General features: G+C 37.8%; 1 protein-coding gene and 1 non-coding gene across 2 annotated transcripts; both read right to left on the bottom strand.

Annotated features, from left to right (window-relative positions):
- Positions 1–4,887: 4,887 nt before the first annotated feature.
- On the bottom strand, positions 4,888–7,534 carry LOC109807055 (G-type lectin S-receptor-like serine/threonine-protein kinase LECRK1). The gene has a single exon (XM_020369584.3). It carries the CDS (start codon positions 7,502–7,504, stop codon positions 5,084–5,086), a length of 2,421 nt encoding a protein of 806 aa, XP_020225173.2. The 5' UTR covers positions 7,505–7,534; the 3' UTR covers positions 4,888–5,083.
- Positions 7,535–14,460: 6,926 nt separating this feature from the next.
- LOC145958468 (small nucleolar RNA R71) lies at positions 14,461–14,565 on the bottom strand. The gene has a single exon (XR_014434304.1). It is a non-coding gene; the product is annotated as a small nucleolar RNA R71 (small nucleolar RNA).
- Positions 14,566–19,532: the final 4,967 nt, after the last annotated feature.

The raw sequence follows: 19,532 nt of genomic DNA, 5'->3' as shown, positions 1-19,532 counted from the left end.
GGCCCGCATGTAACGTTGGCGGTACATGTACATAACTAGCATCTATATTTGTGCAACTCATGGGTCTATTTTTGTTGGGAACATACCTAAATATTTTTAAAAGAATAAATTAGTTTTAATGAGAATCTTTTTATGTTTCATATATTTAGATTTAATTTTTTTGATTATTTTAGGGGTTTGTTTTCTTGCTTTTAGAATAAGATAATATCAATATTTAATTTTGTATCACAACTTTTCTCTACAAATAAAGACCTTATGAATAAAATTAGATCATGCTTTTCTAATAAAAATATATCTTTACAAAATACAAATATAAATTAAACCATCATTGGTATCTAGAGCCAAGGTCATGACCTGTGGAAATGGAAGTTGAAACAAACTTTTCACAATTTTTCTACTCATCTTTAACGGAGAAAGTTATGATTTTTGGGCGGTGAGGATGGAGGCATACCTAGAGGCTTTAGATATCTGAAAAGCCGTAGAAGAAGGTTATGATATTTTTGCATTACTAAACAATCCTATCGTTGTCCAAATGAAAATTCACAAAGAAAGAAAAATCAAGAAGACAAAGGCAAAAGGTTATCTCTTTACCTGTGTCTCATAAAATGTTTCCACTAAGATCATGACTCTCAAATCGACAAAAACAATTTGGGATTACATGAAGAAAGAATATGTTGAAGATAAAAGGATTCAAAGCATGCAAGTGTTGAATTTAATGAGAGAATTTGAGTTATAAAGAATGAAGGAGACTGAGACAATCAAACAATACTCATACAAATTGCTTAATATTGCTAATAAGGTATAATTACTAGGAACACAATTTCTTGATTCTAGAATTGTTGAAAAAATTCTAGTAACTATAGCTGAAAGATATAAAGCTTCAATAACAGCCTTGGAGAACACAAAGGATCTAAGTAAGATCACTTTGACAGAGGTGTTAGATGCATTGCAAGCATTAAAAGAAAGGAGACTTATAAGATAAGAAATAACTTTGGAGGGCGTATATTTAGCCAAACGGAAGAACAACAATTGTGGCAAAAACAAGAAGAAGAAGGAATTGTTCCAAGAGAACAACCAAAATAATAGCCCTCTAATTTTTCCACCATGTCATTATTGCAAAAAGACTAGTCATCCACAATAAAGATATTGGTGAAGACCTGATGCAAAATGTTACAAATGCGGGCAATTAGGACATTTAAAATATGTATGCAAATCTCATGAACAACAAGAAAAAGCCAACGTTGTTGAAAACCCACAAGTAGAGGAAGAAGAACAATTACTCTCAATGTCATGCTTTATTACCAAAAAACTCTTAAAGGTTTGGATTATTGACAGTGGTTATACAAACTATGTGACTTAAGTCTGAAAACTATTCAAAGAACAATAAAACTGATATCTCTAAAGTCCAAATGAGGAATGGAGCAAACCTTACAGTAAAAGACAAAGGAACAATTGTTATTAAAAGTCATTCAGGTTTGAAGTTAATATCTTATGTTTTATATATTCTTGATATTAATCAAAATTTGTTGAGTGTTGCTTAGTTGTTGAAAAAAAACTATAAAGTGTTATTTGAAGATAAAAATTATGTGATTAAAGATATAAACAACAATGAAGTGTTGAATGTTCATATGAAAGACAAGAGTTTTGCTTTTAAATTTGGAGGAAGAGGAGCCAATTATAAATGAAGATACAAGTGAAGAGCACCGAGATGCATGTCTTCAAAAGAAGTTTGATGATTAAGAGGAGAATGAAGATGATGAAAAACCACCTTCAAAATAAAAGTTCAAGACAAATGCTAAGGTGGTCTCACTCAGGATTACAACAAAAATCACAAGAGAAATAAAAGGAAAAAACTGGTCAAAAAGAGAAAAGGAAGATTTTGAAATTCAAATTCAAATTAGGTGATAAAGATATTCAGTCAAAGAGGAGTGTGAGAATACGCCTAAATATTTTTAGGAGAATAAATTAGTTTTGATAAGAATCTTTTATTTATATTTCAAATATTTATATTTAATTTATTTTTATTATTTTAAGGTTTATTTTCTTGTTTTTAAAATAAGATAATATAAATATTTAATTTTTTTATCACAATTTTTCTCTATAATTAGAGACTTCATGAATAAAATTAGATTACATTTCTATAATAAAAATATATCTTTACAAAATATAAATATAAAATAATCCATTAATTTTAACAAAGAGTATATATGGGATATAACGTAATATTTACCAAATCAACTTCATTAAAAAGATACATACATTTCTATGAAATACTAACCTCGTAGACAATAATCCATGTTTGAAATTGTCGCAAAAAAGTAAACTATTCACACAATGGTTGTAGTCTTAGTAGTTCAACAAAAAATAATATATTTATAAAAAGATTAGCAAATCACCAAAAAAATGAACCATTCACACAAATTCTTCCTGTGTTGATTTGTTTGTTGTCTTCTCCATCAACTATCTTGCTTACATCTGTCTCATTAACTCCAACATTTGAAAATTTGAAGATTATGTTGTCACCCTTTTTGAAATCACTTTGATTGTAGAACTCCTTCATCCTTTTTCAATTTTCACTGATTTTCTTGGGTTAGTTTCAATTAGAAGACTACATTGTGAAACTATCCTAGTATTACTACGCAAGTTGAGCTTTTTGAATCTTAATTGGTTAATGAAATTAACAAATTCTAGTCTAACACTTTGTTTATTATAATATAGAAAGTAATTCAGTTCTTATGAGAAGGAGATATATGGTGAAATACATTGACTTGAATAAAAGACATATATCATAAATGAATAATCTATGTAATCTATCAAGATCCCATGATAGAGTAATGAAATAACGATCTATTTAACTATTTTACAACATTAATAAGGTTAAAAAAATATGATTTTCAATTTCTACAAATATTTTAAAACGCGTGCAATCTATGTCAAAATAGTGTATTACATAAATAGTAATACTATTAACTTTGATATAATGTGTCATATATTCAGATAGCATGATAAAGGTGTTAAAATAAGATGAGAAATAAAAATTTATAAAACACATGCATGTTTCATTGGTTGAAAAACTTTTTGGGTAATGACTAAATTTATAAAGTACATATAAACTCCATTGGTTGAGAGACTTTTTAGGTGATGACTAAAATCAAAATTGTGAGGGTTTAACCTTAAAAGTGATTTTGGAGTTTTTCTTTTATATGAGGGTTTAGGGTGGTAGGAGTTTTTTTTTCATTACTAGTAAATGGGTTTTGGTACCCCTTATACCTTTATTAATACATATTTCTTTATTGATCATAAAAAAATTAAAGCAGACAATATCTTACTAATATGAAGTTATGTGTGCAAATATCTCGATAAAAACAAATAAAATATAACTATTCTCTTGATATAAATATATATCCTCAAAGACAAATACCTAAGAAAAGAGTAACATAACCTTAACAAAAGTGGTGAAATAACTACCAATTCATCAATGTTACAACTTCAATAACATGAGTAAATATATGATAAACAATTGCTAAAGTTCAACAACAACCTCTTCAATATAACTCATAATAGTGTATTCTTGTAATAGTAATATAAATAGTAGCTTTGAGATATTAATATATAAATTTTGTTGTTGAAAATTTTAAAAAATTGATTTTGATACAACATGTGAATAAATGTTACCATTTGGCTTGTAGTTGCTTTAGGGTTGGTTAATTTGGTGTTGCAGATCCAATTCATTGTGGTTAGTTTTTTGAACTTATTTCATCACTTTATGAACAATATTTTAAAGATTTAGGTTCAAAGTAAAAAAAAAAAAATCTTACTATTATGAAGTTGTTTGTGTAAATAATCAATATAAATAAAATTTATTTCATCAGTATAAAAAATTTATTTTGATACAAAATGTGAATAAATGTTACCATTTGGCTTGTAGTTGCTTTAGGTTTGATTAATTTGGTGTTTAAGATCCAATTCATTGTCGTTAGTTTTTTGAACTTATTTCATCACTTTATGAACAATATTTTAAAGATTTAGGTTCAAAGTAAAAAAATATCTTATTATTGTGAAATTGTATTTGTAAATAATCAATATAAAAAAAAAATAATATAACTCTCCACATGATATTATATATATATATATAAGAGGGATCTTTTTATTCCAGGAGTAAGTCTACATAAATTTACTCCGTTTAATAACTCATATTTTATATCAAATTTTAACGATCCAACCGTTCAATTTAAAGTTCTTAATGCATAGATTAGATTTGAAAATTTGAAAATGATTTGATACTTTATTTTATTAATTCGAATCAATGTATAAAATAATTTTATAATTATCCGTCAATTTAAATTAATAAAATGAAGTATCAAATGATTTTCGAATTTTCTCAAAATTTGCAAATTTGATCTATGTATTAAGAACTTTAAATTGAACGGTTGGATCGTTAAAATTTGATGTAGAACATGAGTTATTGAACATAATAAGTTTAGGTAGATTTACTCCTAGAATAGAAGGATCACTCCTCATATATAAACAAAATACTAATAATCCTAAACTTATTATATGGATTACTTAATTACTTAAAAGTGATATATATATTTTTCTCCCAAAGTACAAAACCAATAACTTATGTTTATCATTTTTGTAGGGTCAAAATACTGGAACTTTATTGCACCTAAGTGTTAATAGGTGCATCATTCAAAATGTTTAGGTCTTATTGGAAAGGGCCTCCTCAATCCAGCAATTTATCTAAAATAAGAAAAAGCTAAAGAAGCTAGACAATGGGCTGCCTGGTTTCCTTTTCTCTATGTGAAGACCGACTCTTTCATTGATTTATATTTGTGAATTTTTCTTGTTTCACTCAAATTAAAGCTTTAAATAAACTATCTACTGCTCAAAACATGGGAAATAACTACTTCAGTCTTCGGTTCGTGACTTGCTATCTTATTTTATCTCAACACTCGAAAATAAGCTTAATAATTGAAATGAATACAATAGTACGTAATTAGAATTGGGACAAGGAGGAAAATCCTGCATATGATTATTCATGAAGGCTGCAAGCCTGCAACATTTACTTGGAAGAGAAAAATCACACGGAATTAGAATTGGGACAAGGAGGAATTGCTATATCGGTGATCCCTTCTAACATCAACACCACACTCTTCATTGTTGGGCGCAGAACAGGATCATCTTGGACACACCAAAGTGCCACCTTAACCATATTTTCCCCCACAGTATTATCCACCGCTTCCCAATGGAAAAGCTTATTAAGCTGTCTAGCAGCAAAACACTTATAAGCCCAATTGGAGAGGAGGACCTCGTCAGGTTGGGAAACATGAACTTCGATATTTCTTCTGCAACATAATATTTCCAATAGGACTATTCCATAGCTATAAACATCAGCTTTGACAGATATTGGGATGTTCTTACTCCATTCAGGGGCCAAGTACCCTCTTGTCCCTCTGGTCCCAGTGAAGGTTCTGGTTTGATCAGGCATCAGAAGTTTGGCTAGCCCGAAATCAGATATCTTGGCAGTCCAGAACTCATCCATCAAAATGTTTTGAGGCTTTATGTCACAATGAATGATTGGTGCCTCACACTCTTCATGCAGATACACAATCCCTCTTGCAATCTCAATTCCTATTCTTACTCTCTCATCCCACTCTGGACGTCTCTCATTTTGACTGTGGGCCCCAAAGATAAGGTTTCCAAGGGAGCTATTAGGCATGTACTCATAAACGAGAAGCCTTTTAGAACCCTCAGCACAAAAACCCAACAAGCGAACTAGGTTCCTGTGGTGGGTTTTTCCAATGGCTTGCATTTCTGCTCGAAACTCCCTTTCTCCTTCTTCCACCATCTTCTCTAGTCTCTTCACCGCAATCAATCTCCTACCCTTGTTCAAACCACCCTTGTAAACTGCTCCAAAAGAACCTTTTCCCAACTCTTGTTTGAAATTATTAGTTGCTCTTTTCAGCTCGCTGTACGAAAACCTTCTGAGAGCCACCTCTTCATTGAGGCCCAAGTTCCCAGTCTCCATCAACCTTTTATACCTCAATATTCGAATCTTGTACATATAGTGGCTGGAGATAACAAGGGTTGAGCATAAAAGCAGAGAAAATACAGATGTAATGACAATAATCTGCACCGTTGCTTCGTTACTTGTAGTCTTGGTTGGAGGTGGAAGTTGTTGGTCAGGTGCAGCAATCCCAGTACCATTCTTGAGGCTTCTATTTCCCACCTTCAAGAATAACAGGCCGCTAGCTTCACCTTCCTCTGGCCTACGGAGATATCTCAAAGGCAGTCTGTGCTTCATGCAGCTTCCGTCCGTATTGTCATAAAATGCAGCCTCACAACTGCAATCAGTGAAACAAGCATAAGAGCAATCTTCTTCTTGTAACATTTTACCCTTGAACTTGTAATAAGGAGGATCCGCCAACACAGTATTCTCCATCGGCTTCATCTCATAAAAGGTTGTGCTATCTTTCTCTTTCTCCCCGCTAATACAATCTTCTTTGTGAAAGCTCCTTTTGCAGCCTAGAGTGGAATCGGTTGGATATATGAAGTCAAAACCTGGAAGACAAGTGCACACTGGTTGGGTGTCATTGAATGTGCAGTAGCTGTTGAAGCCACAAAAACCTTTCACCGTACATGCACTCCCTGTCTCCGGCCAAAATGCCACTAGTTGGATACTACCGTTGATAAAATGCTCATACATCCAAAATATCCCATCGAAATCCAGGGTTGAACGATAAATAATCCGGTTCCCGTCGTTAGGCAAATCAAAATCATTGACAAGACTCTTCGTAAGGCCCCCTTCACTGCCATTGGTGATCTGCAGTGAACCTGTTCGGTTGAAATAAAGATAATTTTTGACACCAACCTTGGAAGTATCAGAGGCCCAGTAAGCATCCCATGCTGTGTCAGTTGAGTTTACTGGATACAGAACAAGATTTCCATCATTCTGCATCTTGAGACGATACCGTCCACTTGAGTGGCTGTTCTGCGATGAACTAGAGACCAGTTGAGGTCCATCAGGAAGAAGAGATTGACCCCCCAACAAAGTATCTGTTGGGTAATCGAAACTCTGCCATATGATGCTGGAATTATTGTTGTATAGTACAAAGTTTCCAGAATCAAGCACGGAGGCAGAGGAAGCTTTCGCACTAGCATTACGCGCAATAATCTTCTCCCCTCCTTGCTCGTCTATTAGTACGACTTTGCCATCCATCGTTAGTTTTAGCTTTGCATTTGAGTTGACCGGTGGATCATTCCGCTGTGCAGTCCATACCACTGTCTTGTCCTTCCCGCAAATCAACCAAATTGCAACGACAAAGTCATTGCCTTGCCCTTGCGGATAGAAACCAAATGCAAACTCACCAGAACGGGAATACCAAGCAGGAGTAGTACTCGGGAGCAGTGTGTCACCGGGTTGTATCTGCTTCGTTTCAACTCTTGTGCCTCCAGACATGAGTAACAGCAAGGTAATAGTTACAGTATTAATGACATCCATAACTATTTAACTTTATGCTTTGGGGCTCAGAGACAAAGGGAATCAAAGTTGCTATATTACGCTGGCCTTTCATAGTTTAATTAAGCAAATGGTTTTCAAAGACTTACTTTTCTTGGTCAATGTCTCAAATCGAAATCATCACACGCAGAATTAGCAATGAAAGTCTTTTGTTATCAAGTCTTTCTTTGCCAGGTAAACAAAAAAGAAACGTAAAGCGGGGGAAAGACCAAAAGAAGTTCCGAGTTGGGCACAACTGAAAACAAAACATGAAAATTGAAAAATAGAAGTATATGATTAAACAAAATATAGAAGTTCATGTTACAAAATCTCTGGTACCACAAAAATTGATATGTTATGTTTGAGTTTATGAACTCAATTGCACAGCTTAAAAGTATTTATAGTAAGTGCTTTAATAATGAAATGGGTTAATTCCTGATTGGGTAAAAAAGCAACAAAATATAATTAAGCTAGTAAGCAAATATCATTTACTTGCATAATTTATTTTTTTTAAACATAAGTAATATTTAATCAAACTTACAAGCAAAACAAAAACATGTAAAAAATTTAAATATTTAATTATGACATTAGAAAAATCTCAACCGTCAATACTCTTCTTTGATATTTTTCTTCCTCACTTTAAACTTTGATTTCTATTATCCTTTACACTTCTTTGTTGAATCACCTTCAAGTAGGCGAACATCAAAAGGCATAATATCCCTAAGTTTAACACTGATTATATCATCTGAAAATATATTTGCAACTTCCTTAATCCATATTTGAAGGACCATTTCCATGAGAGTTACAACATTATCAACATTGTTTTCCTAAAGGAGTTTCAACAACAACTCATTTATCTTTGACATCAACACTTTCTCTATTGTCTATGATGACTTTGGAGATTTAGAACTGTACTGTCCATACTGTAAGACCGAGCTCCGAGCTCGGTCTCGTAAATACAAGATGACCTCGGGCGCGCGCTAACGCGACGTCAGCTCGGCTATTAAATGAATCATGACTGATTCCAGAAGATCTCGCCCAGACGAGATCCCCCAGCTAACCATATCATATCATATTACATCATGATAAATCTCATCTCAGGCCCAAGGCCCAAAGCAACCCTAAATCACACTAAGGTACGTGCATTACATATACGAGACTATCACTCATACAAACCCTAACTTTAGCATCGGAGTCTCTTTTGCAGGTACCAACCCCACCTCGGAGCATCAGCACACCTGTGAAGGAGGCTCACCAATCTTACTGGACGGATCACCCTTACGACCAAAATCCGGTAAGAACATTTGGCGCCCACCGTGGGGCCGATCAAGACAGCTCTTATCGGCTACCTGTATGGTTTCCACTAGAAGCCACATTAGACGAGGAACAAACGACGAAAACCAATCATCCATCATGGATAGTGAAGCAGCACTAAGGAGACTAATCGAACAGGTCGAACAGATGCCGATCTGGCCGCACTGCGTACCGAGAACGAGCGTATTCGCGCTCAGCTCCCCCGACACCACTCTAATCATCCTCCTCACTCTGCCACCCACAACGAGGGCGACGAGCATTCCGTCTCTCAACCACGGGCAACGACCAGGGTACCAACCCCGCGGCCCGCCGCAAATCCATCCCATGCACCGACGCACAAGTCGGTCCATGAACTCAGCAGAGCCCCCATCCACCGCGAGGGAGAGCAAGCAACCTTCCGCCGCCACCCTTTCGCGGACGGCATCATGGAGACACCGCTCCCTCACGGATGGAAGCCTCTCCACCTCGATCGCTACGATGGCACACGGACCCAGACGAGCACATTGACCTGTACACAACGCAGGTAAACCTCTATACTAATAATGATGCCATTCTGTGTAGAGTCTTTCCGACCTCGCTGAGAGGAGCCGCACTCACCTGGTATACCTAGTTACCTGCCGGGTCCATCGACAGCTTCAGCACCTTAGTCAAGAGGTTCACAGCACAGTACGCAACGAGCCGACCTCATCACGTCACCTCGGCCACCCTGGCCAACCTCAGACAAAGCGACGATGAGTCACTCAGAGCGTTCATGGAGCGATTCGCCATCACTTCGGTCAAAATCAAGGACCTGAACCCCGAAGTCACCCTCCATGCCATGCTCATGGCATTGAAGCCTGGGCCCTTTGTCGACAGCCTATGCCGCGAACACCCCCGCGACATGGACGAGCTCTGCGCCCCGCGCAACCGGATACATCCAGATGGAGGAGCACTCTGCGTTCCACGACCAGGCCCGTGGAAAAATTCACGCCAAACCGGAACAAGGAACCAAAGACAAAATTAAGGTCAACAACGACAGCCAGTTCAAGAAATCAAACAGGGCAAACAAAGGAGGAAGATACGACTCCTACACTCCCCTAAACGCACCCAGAGTCCATATCCTGGAGGAAGCTAACAACAGCAACCTGTTGGCCCTTCCGTCACCAGCTTACACTCCTGACAATGTCGACAAGTCCAAACACTGTCGATACCATAGGAACCATGGTCACACAACAGAAGAGTGTCGTACACTCAGGGACCGCATCGAAGAACTCATCCAGGTGGGCCACCTCGGCCAGTATGTCCAGCGACAACAGGGACAACGAGGTGGTCATGGCGGATGGGGGCGAGGAAGAGGTCGCGACTCTGGAACTCGAACGGACCTACCCCCGGGCTCCCAGCCAAATACTAGCGGCGCAGTTCAAGCTAAAATAAGCCAAGAGACGGAGTCAGCTCCCTTACGGGGAGTGATCAACACAATCGCAGGTGGCTTCGCAGGAGGAGGGGCCAGTAGTTCGGCTCGAAGGAGACACCTACGAAACATCAACTGCGTCCACTCCACTACCTCGATGCCGCACCCAAGCTCGCCACCGATCTCTTTTTTCGACGAGGACTACGAAGGCATCAGCCCCAATCAGGATGACCCCATGGTCATCGTTGTAGAAATAGCCAACTGGGAGGTGCAGAAAACACTCATCGACCAGGGAAGCTCAGCCGACGTCCTATACTGGCCAACGTTCCTCAAGCTAGACATCCCCCACTCACTCATCCAACACCACACCGAGCCCCTAGTCGGCTTCGCAAGAGAGCGAGTCCACACTCCTAGTAGAAGCCACCAAACACAAGGCGAATCATGGTCCGATACCTCCTAGTAGAAGCCAATACCTCCTACAATATCATTATCGGAAGGCCCACCTTGAATCAACTCGGCGCAATAGTGTCAACCCCGCACCTCACCATGAAGTTCCCAGACAAGGACGGTAAAATCATCTCCGTCAAAGCTAATCAGAAAACGGCTCGGCAATGCTACACCGAAAGCCTAAAGATTTCCCCCTCCAGCAAACAAAGCAAGGATCACCCTGCTGTGACTCCTTAAGTTTCATTTATTTTTTAGTATGAACAAAATTATGCACTCTTTTCTCGCTTCAGTCCTTCACTAAGAGGGTTTTTAACGAGGCACACAAAAACAATCAATAAAATTACTCGTTTTGCTCAATCCATTATCTTATCCATTGCTCTTGTGATTGTCGCATGAAACCACGTTGAAAAAAGGCGAGGTCGAGTACGAACCTCAGTCCTTCTATCCGAGGTCAAGCCTGAACCTCGATGAAATTTGCTTCGCTAAAAGGCGAGGTCGAGTACGAACCTCAGTCCTTCTATCCGAGGTCAAGCCTAAACCTCGATGAAATTTGCTCCGCTTAAAGGCGAGGTCGAGTACGAACCTCAGTCCTTTTATCCGAGGTCAAGCCTGAACCTCGATGAAATTTGCTTCACTTACAGACGAGGTCGAGTACGAATCTCAGTCCTTCTATCCGAGGTCAAGCCTGAACCTCGAGGAAATTTGCTCCGCTTAAAGACGAGGTCGAGTACGAACCTCAGTCCTTTTATCCGAGGTCAAGCCTGAACCTCGATGAAATTTGCTTCGCTAAAAGACGAAGTCGAGTATGAACCTCAGTCCTTCTATCCGAGGTCAAGCCTGAACCTCGATGAAATCTGCTTTACTTAAAGGCGAGGTCGAGTACAAACCTCAGTCCTTCTATTCGAGGTCAAGCCTGAACCTCGATGAAATCTGCTTTACTTAAAGGCGAGGTCGAGTACGAACCTCGGTCCTCCTACCCGAGGTCAAGCCTGAACCTCGACGAAATTTGCCTTGCCCAAAAGTGACATTGGGTACAAGCCCCAATAAACCCATCCGAGGTCAAATAGTGAACCTCGGAAACCTATCATGAACCTTGACATAACTCGAAGCCAAGCCCATTGATAGATATATTTTTACACATTTTTTATATGTTTGGTTTATAGTATTTTAGACTTGTGTTGAGGTTATTTTGATATTTTTAGATTTGTTTTGATTTAGTAAGTCATTTTAGATATTAGTTGCATTTCCTAGTTAATTTTCATATTTTTCCTGCTTTGAACAGTTTTCTTGCACAGGCCATATCTGGAGCTACAGACCTTAGAATTGAACGTTCTTGGTGTCCCTGGAAAGATAAGAAAGAGATTTACAATTTCTATGTTGGAAGAAAAGCCCAGTTCAGACGTTAAGGATGTCTAATTTTGCCTACAAAGTCGCAGCTCTGTGCAGATTTATTTTCTGTTTTTAGATTAGGACTTAATGAATTGTAATTAGTGTATTAGTGACTTAAGCTAATGGGCTGGATCTTGTTTAGTCAGATTTAGGCCCATTAAGTCGTTTACATATAGCAAAACTTACAGTGATGTAAAAAAATAACACACTTTTTCAGTTTAAAGATTTTTCAGATTCAGTTTCTTGGAATTCAAGTTGTTTTTTCCCTCCTCCATTCTCCATGAACTGTTTCTGCTTCTTGAAATTCTTGGATGAACTTCTTCTCAGGCTTGAACACAGATTTGTGAAGCAAGGATGATGAAGATGCTCGGCTAGGTTCGTTGCACCGATTCAAGTTTCTGATTATGCGGTAATCTGTTCTTTAAAATCTGGAATTCCTCTTTCTCTCTAATCTGTTTTTGATTAATTCGACCTAAATTCATGATTATGATTTAGCTCTAATTAATTCAAGAACAGATTCAATTCGTTTTGAAATTAAAACACCAAAGTTGGATTCAATTTGGATTGGAATTTTATAAAACAGATTTGTGTCTAATTTTCCATAGAACACGATTGTGTTCTTCGTTCTCCAATTCGAATTGAATGATAAACAGTGGAATTCGGATTAATTCCTTATTACCGTATAAATCTGAGATTTGAATTGGTATTTTCATTTGATTAGATTTCCATCTTGTTTCAATTGATTCGAATTTATGATCTAGTATTCATTAAACTGTTCTTCAATCCCCTTGCTAATTGAACTGATAAAATCTTCAAACAAATTGATTTCTGTCTTTGAGATTCGACCTAGGTTAGCTCACTACATTACATTTTAATTCGGAGGACCTGGAATTATTTGATTTCCATAACGACATGGATATCAAAATGGCGCCGTTGCCGGGGACATAAGTCATTTTGTTTTGATTTTTATCATGTATACTAACTGTTTGTAGAAATGTTTTCGAATTTATAGTGTAGTATTTTGTAATTCAATTCTAACTCTGATTCTGTCACTAATTCATTGTTGTTTTTGCAGTTTAGTTTTCAATACTATTGTGTTTGTCTTGAATTGTGTTGTTTAGGTAATTTGTAGTGTTTTTGTAGCAATATTGTGTGGTCTCTTTGCGGTTTCTTTGTGGTTTCTTTGTGCTGTATTTTAGCTGGAAAAACAGGGAAAGGAAACAGAGGAAAAACAGAGGAAAACACATTCCGAAAACAGAGGGCTAGTAGAAATCATTTCCTGAAGAATTTGGTTTTGGCTCTCCATGAAACCATTCCGAAAATTTTCAAAGTTTCTCTGATTGAGCTGAAACTTGGTCTCCAAAGGTAAAACGTGATTCTGAGCAGACTTACTCCCAAATGGGGGTAATTTGAGCTTAAAATCACGAAATTCCTTCATCTTCTATTAGTTCTATATAAATTTTTGTAGGGGTATTTTGGCCTTTTTTGTGAAAGTTGTCAGATTGGGCTGAAAATTGGTGGGAAGGTAGCTAAAATTCACACATCAAGGCACCCCTATTATGGGATAACTACGGGTGTTGGGGGCCCTTTTTGCCAAATTCCTTCATTTAGACCACTTTTTCAATTTTTTACTATTTTTGATATTTTTAAAAATCACCAAAAAAATTCTCAAAATTAGGAAATCATGTATGAAATGATGTTCTGGTGGTGAAATATTTTTTAAAATTCATTTGGTACAGTTTTGCATGTTATAGTTGCTTATATAGTAAATATTGACTTTTCTTGTTGACTTTTGACTACATAACCTTGTATGTGTTCTTACTTGTATGACTAGGTCCAACCCTGGTACATTACATGATTTTGATCCTGAGATAGAAAGAACATTTCATCATAGGTTAAGGTCTAGGTCTAGTCAGAATAATAATAGTAGTATAGTCAACTCTGAAGTAGTTATTAATTCTACTTTTAATTTTCAATCCTGCTTAGATAGTGAGACTTTTAATTTTCAATCTTGTTCTTCTTCTGAAACTGATTCTGAATTGTATAACATGGCTGATAATCATGAACTTACATTGAAAGAGTTGGCCACACCTAATGTTATATATCAACCATGGTGTGTCCAATATGCTGAAAATGAGACATGCTATGAACTCAAATCTGGTCTAATCCATTTGTTGCCTAAGTTTCATGGACTTGCAGGAGAAGACCCACACAAACACCTCAAGGAGTTCCATGTAGTCTGTTCAACCATGAGGCCAAGCACTGTTCTAGAAGATCTTGTCAAAATGAAAGCATTTCCTTTCTCTCTGGATGGTGCAGCCAAGGATTGGTTGTATTTTTTACCTTTTACCATTACTACATGGAATGACATGAAGAGGTTGTTCCTTGAAAAATTCTTTCCTGCCTCCAGAACTGCAGCAATCCGAAAAGAGATTTGTGGTATTAGGCAGCAACAGGGGGAGACATTATATGAATATTGGGAGAGATTCAACAAGCTGTGTGCTACTTGTCCTCATCATCAAATTAGTGAGCAGTTGTTAATTCAATATTTTTATGAAGGACTAACCATGATGGACAGGAGCATGATAGATGCAGCCAGTGGAGGAGCATTGATGGACAAAACACCAAATGCTGCAAGACAACTCATTACAAACATGGCAGCAAACACTCAGCAATTCAGATTCAGAGGAGCTGTTGTAAAAAGAGTAAATGAGATGGTAGTTGGTGCTAATAATCAAAGGCTGGAAAACAAACTTAATGAGCTGACCACCATGGTGAGGCACTTAGCAATTGGTCAACAACAGGTGGCTGCAGCAAATGTATGTCCAACAAGAACATGTGGCATTTGTAATGCCATTGAACATCCTACAGATTCATGTCCTACTCTCCAAGAATCAGATGCAAATGTTTCTGGAGTTTACAGCAACCAACAACAACAGCAACATAGACCTCCACACCAGCAAAATTACAATCCTTACTCCCAAACATACAATTCAGGTTGGAAAGATCATCCAAATTTAAAATGGGGACAGCAACCACAACATACTGCATTTCAACCTGTTGCTGGAAAATATCAACATCCTTTCAAGCAACAACAGCAGCAGCCTCCACCACCTCCTACTGTTGAGATTTCCGTTGAAGTACTTTTGTTATAATTGAAATTTAGTTTAATTCTATCAACGGTCTCAAACACGGCAAGTATACCGGCCGTTCAAGTAGTAAAAATATCGTATCCACAGGGATTAGAAGGTAAAATAAGCATTTATTGACTATTCGTGACTAAAGAATAATTCCAATTTATAGTTTGTCATGTAAATGTGAGATGAAGAGCATGACTATTGGAATGTTAAAATTATAAAGAGATTAGTTTTAGAATGGGAAAGAGTAGAAATGGGATAATGGTATTGTGAGGCTGTGGGGGTCAGATTTCACCGAACGTAACACTAATGTATCCTTAATCTCTTGTTAAATTCATTGCTTAGTCAACCCAATAGTTTACTCAAACCTAATCCCTTAGAGCAAGAGCCTAGGTGCGGATATTGAATATCAATCCCTTGAGTACCCAATACCTACACCCGCATTACGGGCTAGGGTTTAAGACTACTAATGGGTCAAGCTCTATCCCTAGATACAATCACCACTAGGCATATGTTCCAGAACTAATTTCAAAGGTATTTCCCAATACTCAATGGAACCTTAAATCATGCAAAGGGTGATCAATCCAAAGCAAGCATTAAGCAAAGAAACAAACACAACAATGAATGAAACAACAAATATATATATCATTGAAAACGTAAGGATTACAATAGAGTATGTTGGCTACATCTAACCCCACAAAATGGGTGAAACCACTCAACAAAGAGGGCAAATACAAAATAGAGATGGAAGAGGAAGTGAAGAACCGAAGGAAAGATCCGCACACGGACGATCCCAAGCCCTGGGAATCCCTTCCGCAGCTCCTGGAGGTGCCCAATGTGAGAATGGGGGGAAAGAACCCCGAAAATGGCTTCAAATACGAGCCTGGGAGATCAGATTAGGGTTCCGCGCCCGGCGCACAATTCTTCGCGCCCGGCTCAAGTTCTTCCAGAGAAGTCAAGCACTCTCTGTCTCAACACAAGCCCGGCGCAATTCCTTTTGCGCCCGGCTTAATTCCTTTTGCGCCCGGCTTAATTCCTTTTGCGCCCGGCTTAATTCCTGGCAGAGATGAAATACTCTGTTTTTGTCACGCCCAGCGCAGGTTATATTGAGCCCGGCGCAGAGCCTCTTCTCTGCTCCTTAGCTTCTTAGGTTTCCAATCCTAAGAGTCTTCAACTTTCCACTCTTCCTCAATACCTGCACAAAAAATGAGGTGGATTAAGGTATTGTTAGATGAATTTGGGTTAGTTATATCTGCACACAAAATGAACCAAAAAGAGAACAATTATATTGCAATGGTTCAAAGGATGAGTGGAATTTGTTCAATAAGTCTCATCCAAAAAGAGGTAAAATTGAGACTTAACACCTACACAAAAGAGTGAACCTTCATTTCAGGAAATGATGCAACAAATGGCGGCTCAACAGATGCAGTTCCAACAAAGTCACTTGCAATTCCAACAGAACATGCAACCAACTGTCCAAGATTTAAAAATTCAGGTTGGACAGCTTGCTAGCCAATTAAGTCAAGTTCAAACTCAAGGTTCCAGCAATCTTCCCTCTCAAACTGTCATAAATCCAAAAGGGAATGTGAGTGCTATTACTTTGAGGAGTGGTAAGGAGCTGCAACAGCAGGACATACCACAGGTACCAGTTGATGATCTTCCTGCACAACCAAAACCTTCTCATGAGGTACAACAACTTCCTCTTCCTTTTCCTTCCAGAAAGTTGCAAACAAAGAAACCGGATTTGGAAAAGGAGTTGCTAGAAACTTTTAAGAAGGTAGAAATTAATATTCCTTTGCTTGATGCTATTAGACAGATTCCCAGATATGCCAAGTTTTTAAAAGAATTATGTACTAATAAGAGAAGATTAAAAACAAATGAAAAGGTAAACCTGGGAAGAAATGTTTCTGCCCTTATACAGAGTTCACATATTTCTCCACTCCCACAGTCTAGCCTTCCACAAAAGTGTGAGGATCCTGGAACCTTTACTGTTCCCTGCACTATTGGTACTCTCACTTTTGCGGATGCCATGCTAGACTTGGGAGCTTCCATTAATGTGATGCCTACTTCAATATACAGGTCATTGCAGCTTGGTGATTTAAAACCAACTGGAGTTATTATTCAGCTTGCAAACAGAAGTGCTGTACATCCACTTGGGGTCTTAGAAGATGTTTTGGTTAGAGTAAATGATTTGATTTTTCCTGCAGATTTTTACATTCTTGATATGCAGGATAAGGTTCCAAAACCAACACTGATTTTGGGAAGACCATTTTTGATGACTGCACGAACCAAAATTGATGTTCATTCTGGCACACTATCTATGGAGTTTGGAGATGATATTGTGAAGTTCAACATATTTAGAAACATGAAACTTCCTGCTGAAGAGCATTCTTTTTTCTTTGTAGATTTAGTTGATACTTTAGTTGATACTTGTACAGATGTAAATTTAGATTTAGATTTAGATTTTCCTGTTTTTGATTTAGACTGTTTTGGTTCTGGTTGTTGCTGTGATGATGCTACTGTTTGTACTATATGTGCAGAGATTAATACTGCAATTGCAGGTGTTGATTTAGATTTGCAGGTTGCAGATTCTAAATTGTATGCTGCAGAATTTGGTCAACAGGTTCTAGCATCCCCTGATACTCCTCCAGCAAACAAACCAGTTTTACCTTCCATAATGCAGCCTCCAAATTTAGAGCTGAAGCCACTGCCTGAGCATTTGAAGTATGTTTTTCTAGATGCAGATCATAAGCAACCAGTTATCATTTCTAGCGGTCTGCAAGAGGAGCAAGAAGACAAATTGCTGCAGGTTTTACAACTACATAAGAAATCCATAGGGTGGACATTAGCTGATCTTCCTGGAATTAGTCTTGCCATTTGCATGCATCGAATTTTATTAGAGGATGAGTCCAGACCCGTGAGACAACCTCAAAGAAGACTCAATCCTACCATTCTAGATGTAGTCAAGAAGGAGGTCATGAAATTACTTGCTGCTGGCATCATCTACCCTATTTCAGACAGTACTTGGGTTTCACCTGTTCAAGTGGTTCCAAAAAAATCTGGGATTACAGTCATCAAAAATAAAGATAACGAGTTGGTTCCAACTAGAGTCACCAATAGTTGGAGAGTTTGCATTGATTACAGAAGACTTAATCAGGCCACTCGGAAGGACCATTTCCCTCTCCCATTCATTGATCAAGTTTTAGAGAGGTTGGCAGGTAAAACACACTATTGTTTTCTTGATGGCTTTTCAGGTTACATGCAGATCCACATTGCACCAGAGGACCAACATAAGACCACATTCACCTGTCCATTTGGAACTTATGCATACACTAGGATGCCATTTGGCCTGTGCAACGCACCTGGTACTTTTCAGAGGTGTATGGTGAGTATCTTTTCTGATTTATTAGAGAGTTGCATGGAGGTGTTTATAGATGATTTCACTGTTTATGGTTCCTCTTTTGATTCATGTTTGCATGACCTCTCTAAAGTTCTGAACAGGTGCATTGAGACTAACCTTGTTTTAAACTTTGAAAAATGCCATTTCATGGTTAGTGAAGGTATAGTTTTGGGCCACCTAGTCTCTAGTAGAGGTATTGAAGTGGATAAAGCCAAAGTAGATGTCATTACTTCTCTTCTTTACCCCGTTTCTGTGCGGGAAGTGCGTTCTTTCCTTAGACACGCAGGTTTTTATAGGAGATTTATCCAGGATTTCAGCAAGATTGCACTGCCACTGTCCAAGCTTCTTCAAAAGGATGCAGAATTCATATTTGATAGTTCATGCAAGGAGGCTTTTGATCAATTAAAGAAGAGGCTCACTACAACTCCCATTATGCAGTCACCTGATTGGTCACTTCCATTTGAACTAATGTGTGATGCATCTAACCATGCATTAGGAGCGGTTTTAGCTCAAAGAGTTGGTAGACTCTCTCATGTTATTGCTTATGCTTCCCGTACCCTTGATGCCGCTCAAGTAAATTATACTACCACTGAAAAAGAGCTTTTAGCAATTGTGTTTGCATTAGATAAATTTCGTTCATATTTGTTAGGCTCTAGTATTATTGTGTTCTCTGACCATGCAGCTTTGAAATTCCTGCTGAAGAAACCAAATGCTAAACCAAGATTGATCAGATGGATGCTACTTCTGCAGGAGTTTGACATTCAGATCAGAGATAGGAGTGGTTCAGAAAATTTAGTTGCAGATCATTTGAGCCGGATAGAGGGGAGAGTTGTTGATCCTCTCCCTATTAGAGATGTTTTTCCTGATGAGCACTTGATGCTTATACATGATACTGTACCGTGGTTTGCTGATATTGTAAATTATTTAGTTGCTTCTGTTTTACCTCCAAATGCT

Source organism: Cajanus cajan, chromosome 5 (assembly GCF_000230855.2).
Source record: "Cajanus cajan strain Asha chromosome 5, NIPB_CcT2T_4, whole genome shotgun sequence".
Classification (NCBI taxonomy): Eukaryota; Viridiplantae; Streptophyta; class Magnoliopsida; order Fabales; family Fabaceae; genus Cajanus; species Cajanus cajan.
The sequence above is the reverse complement of the archived record's forward strand: the minus strand, read 5'-3'. Positions and strand labels throughout refer to the sequence as shown.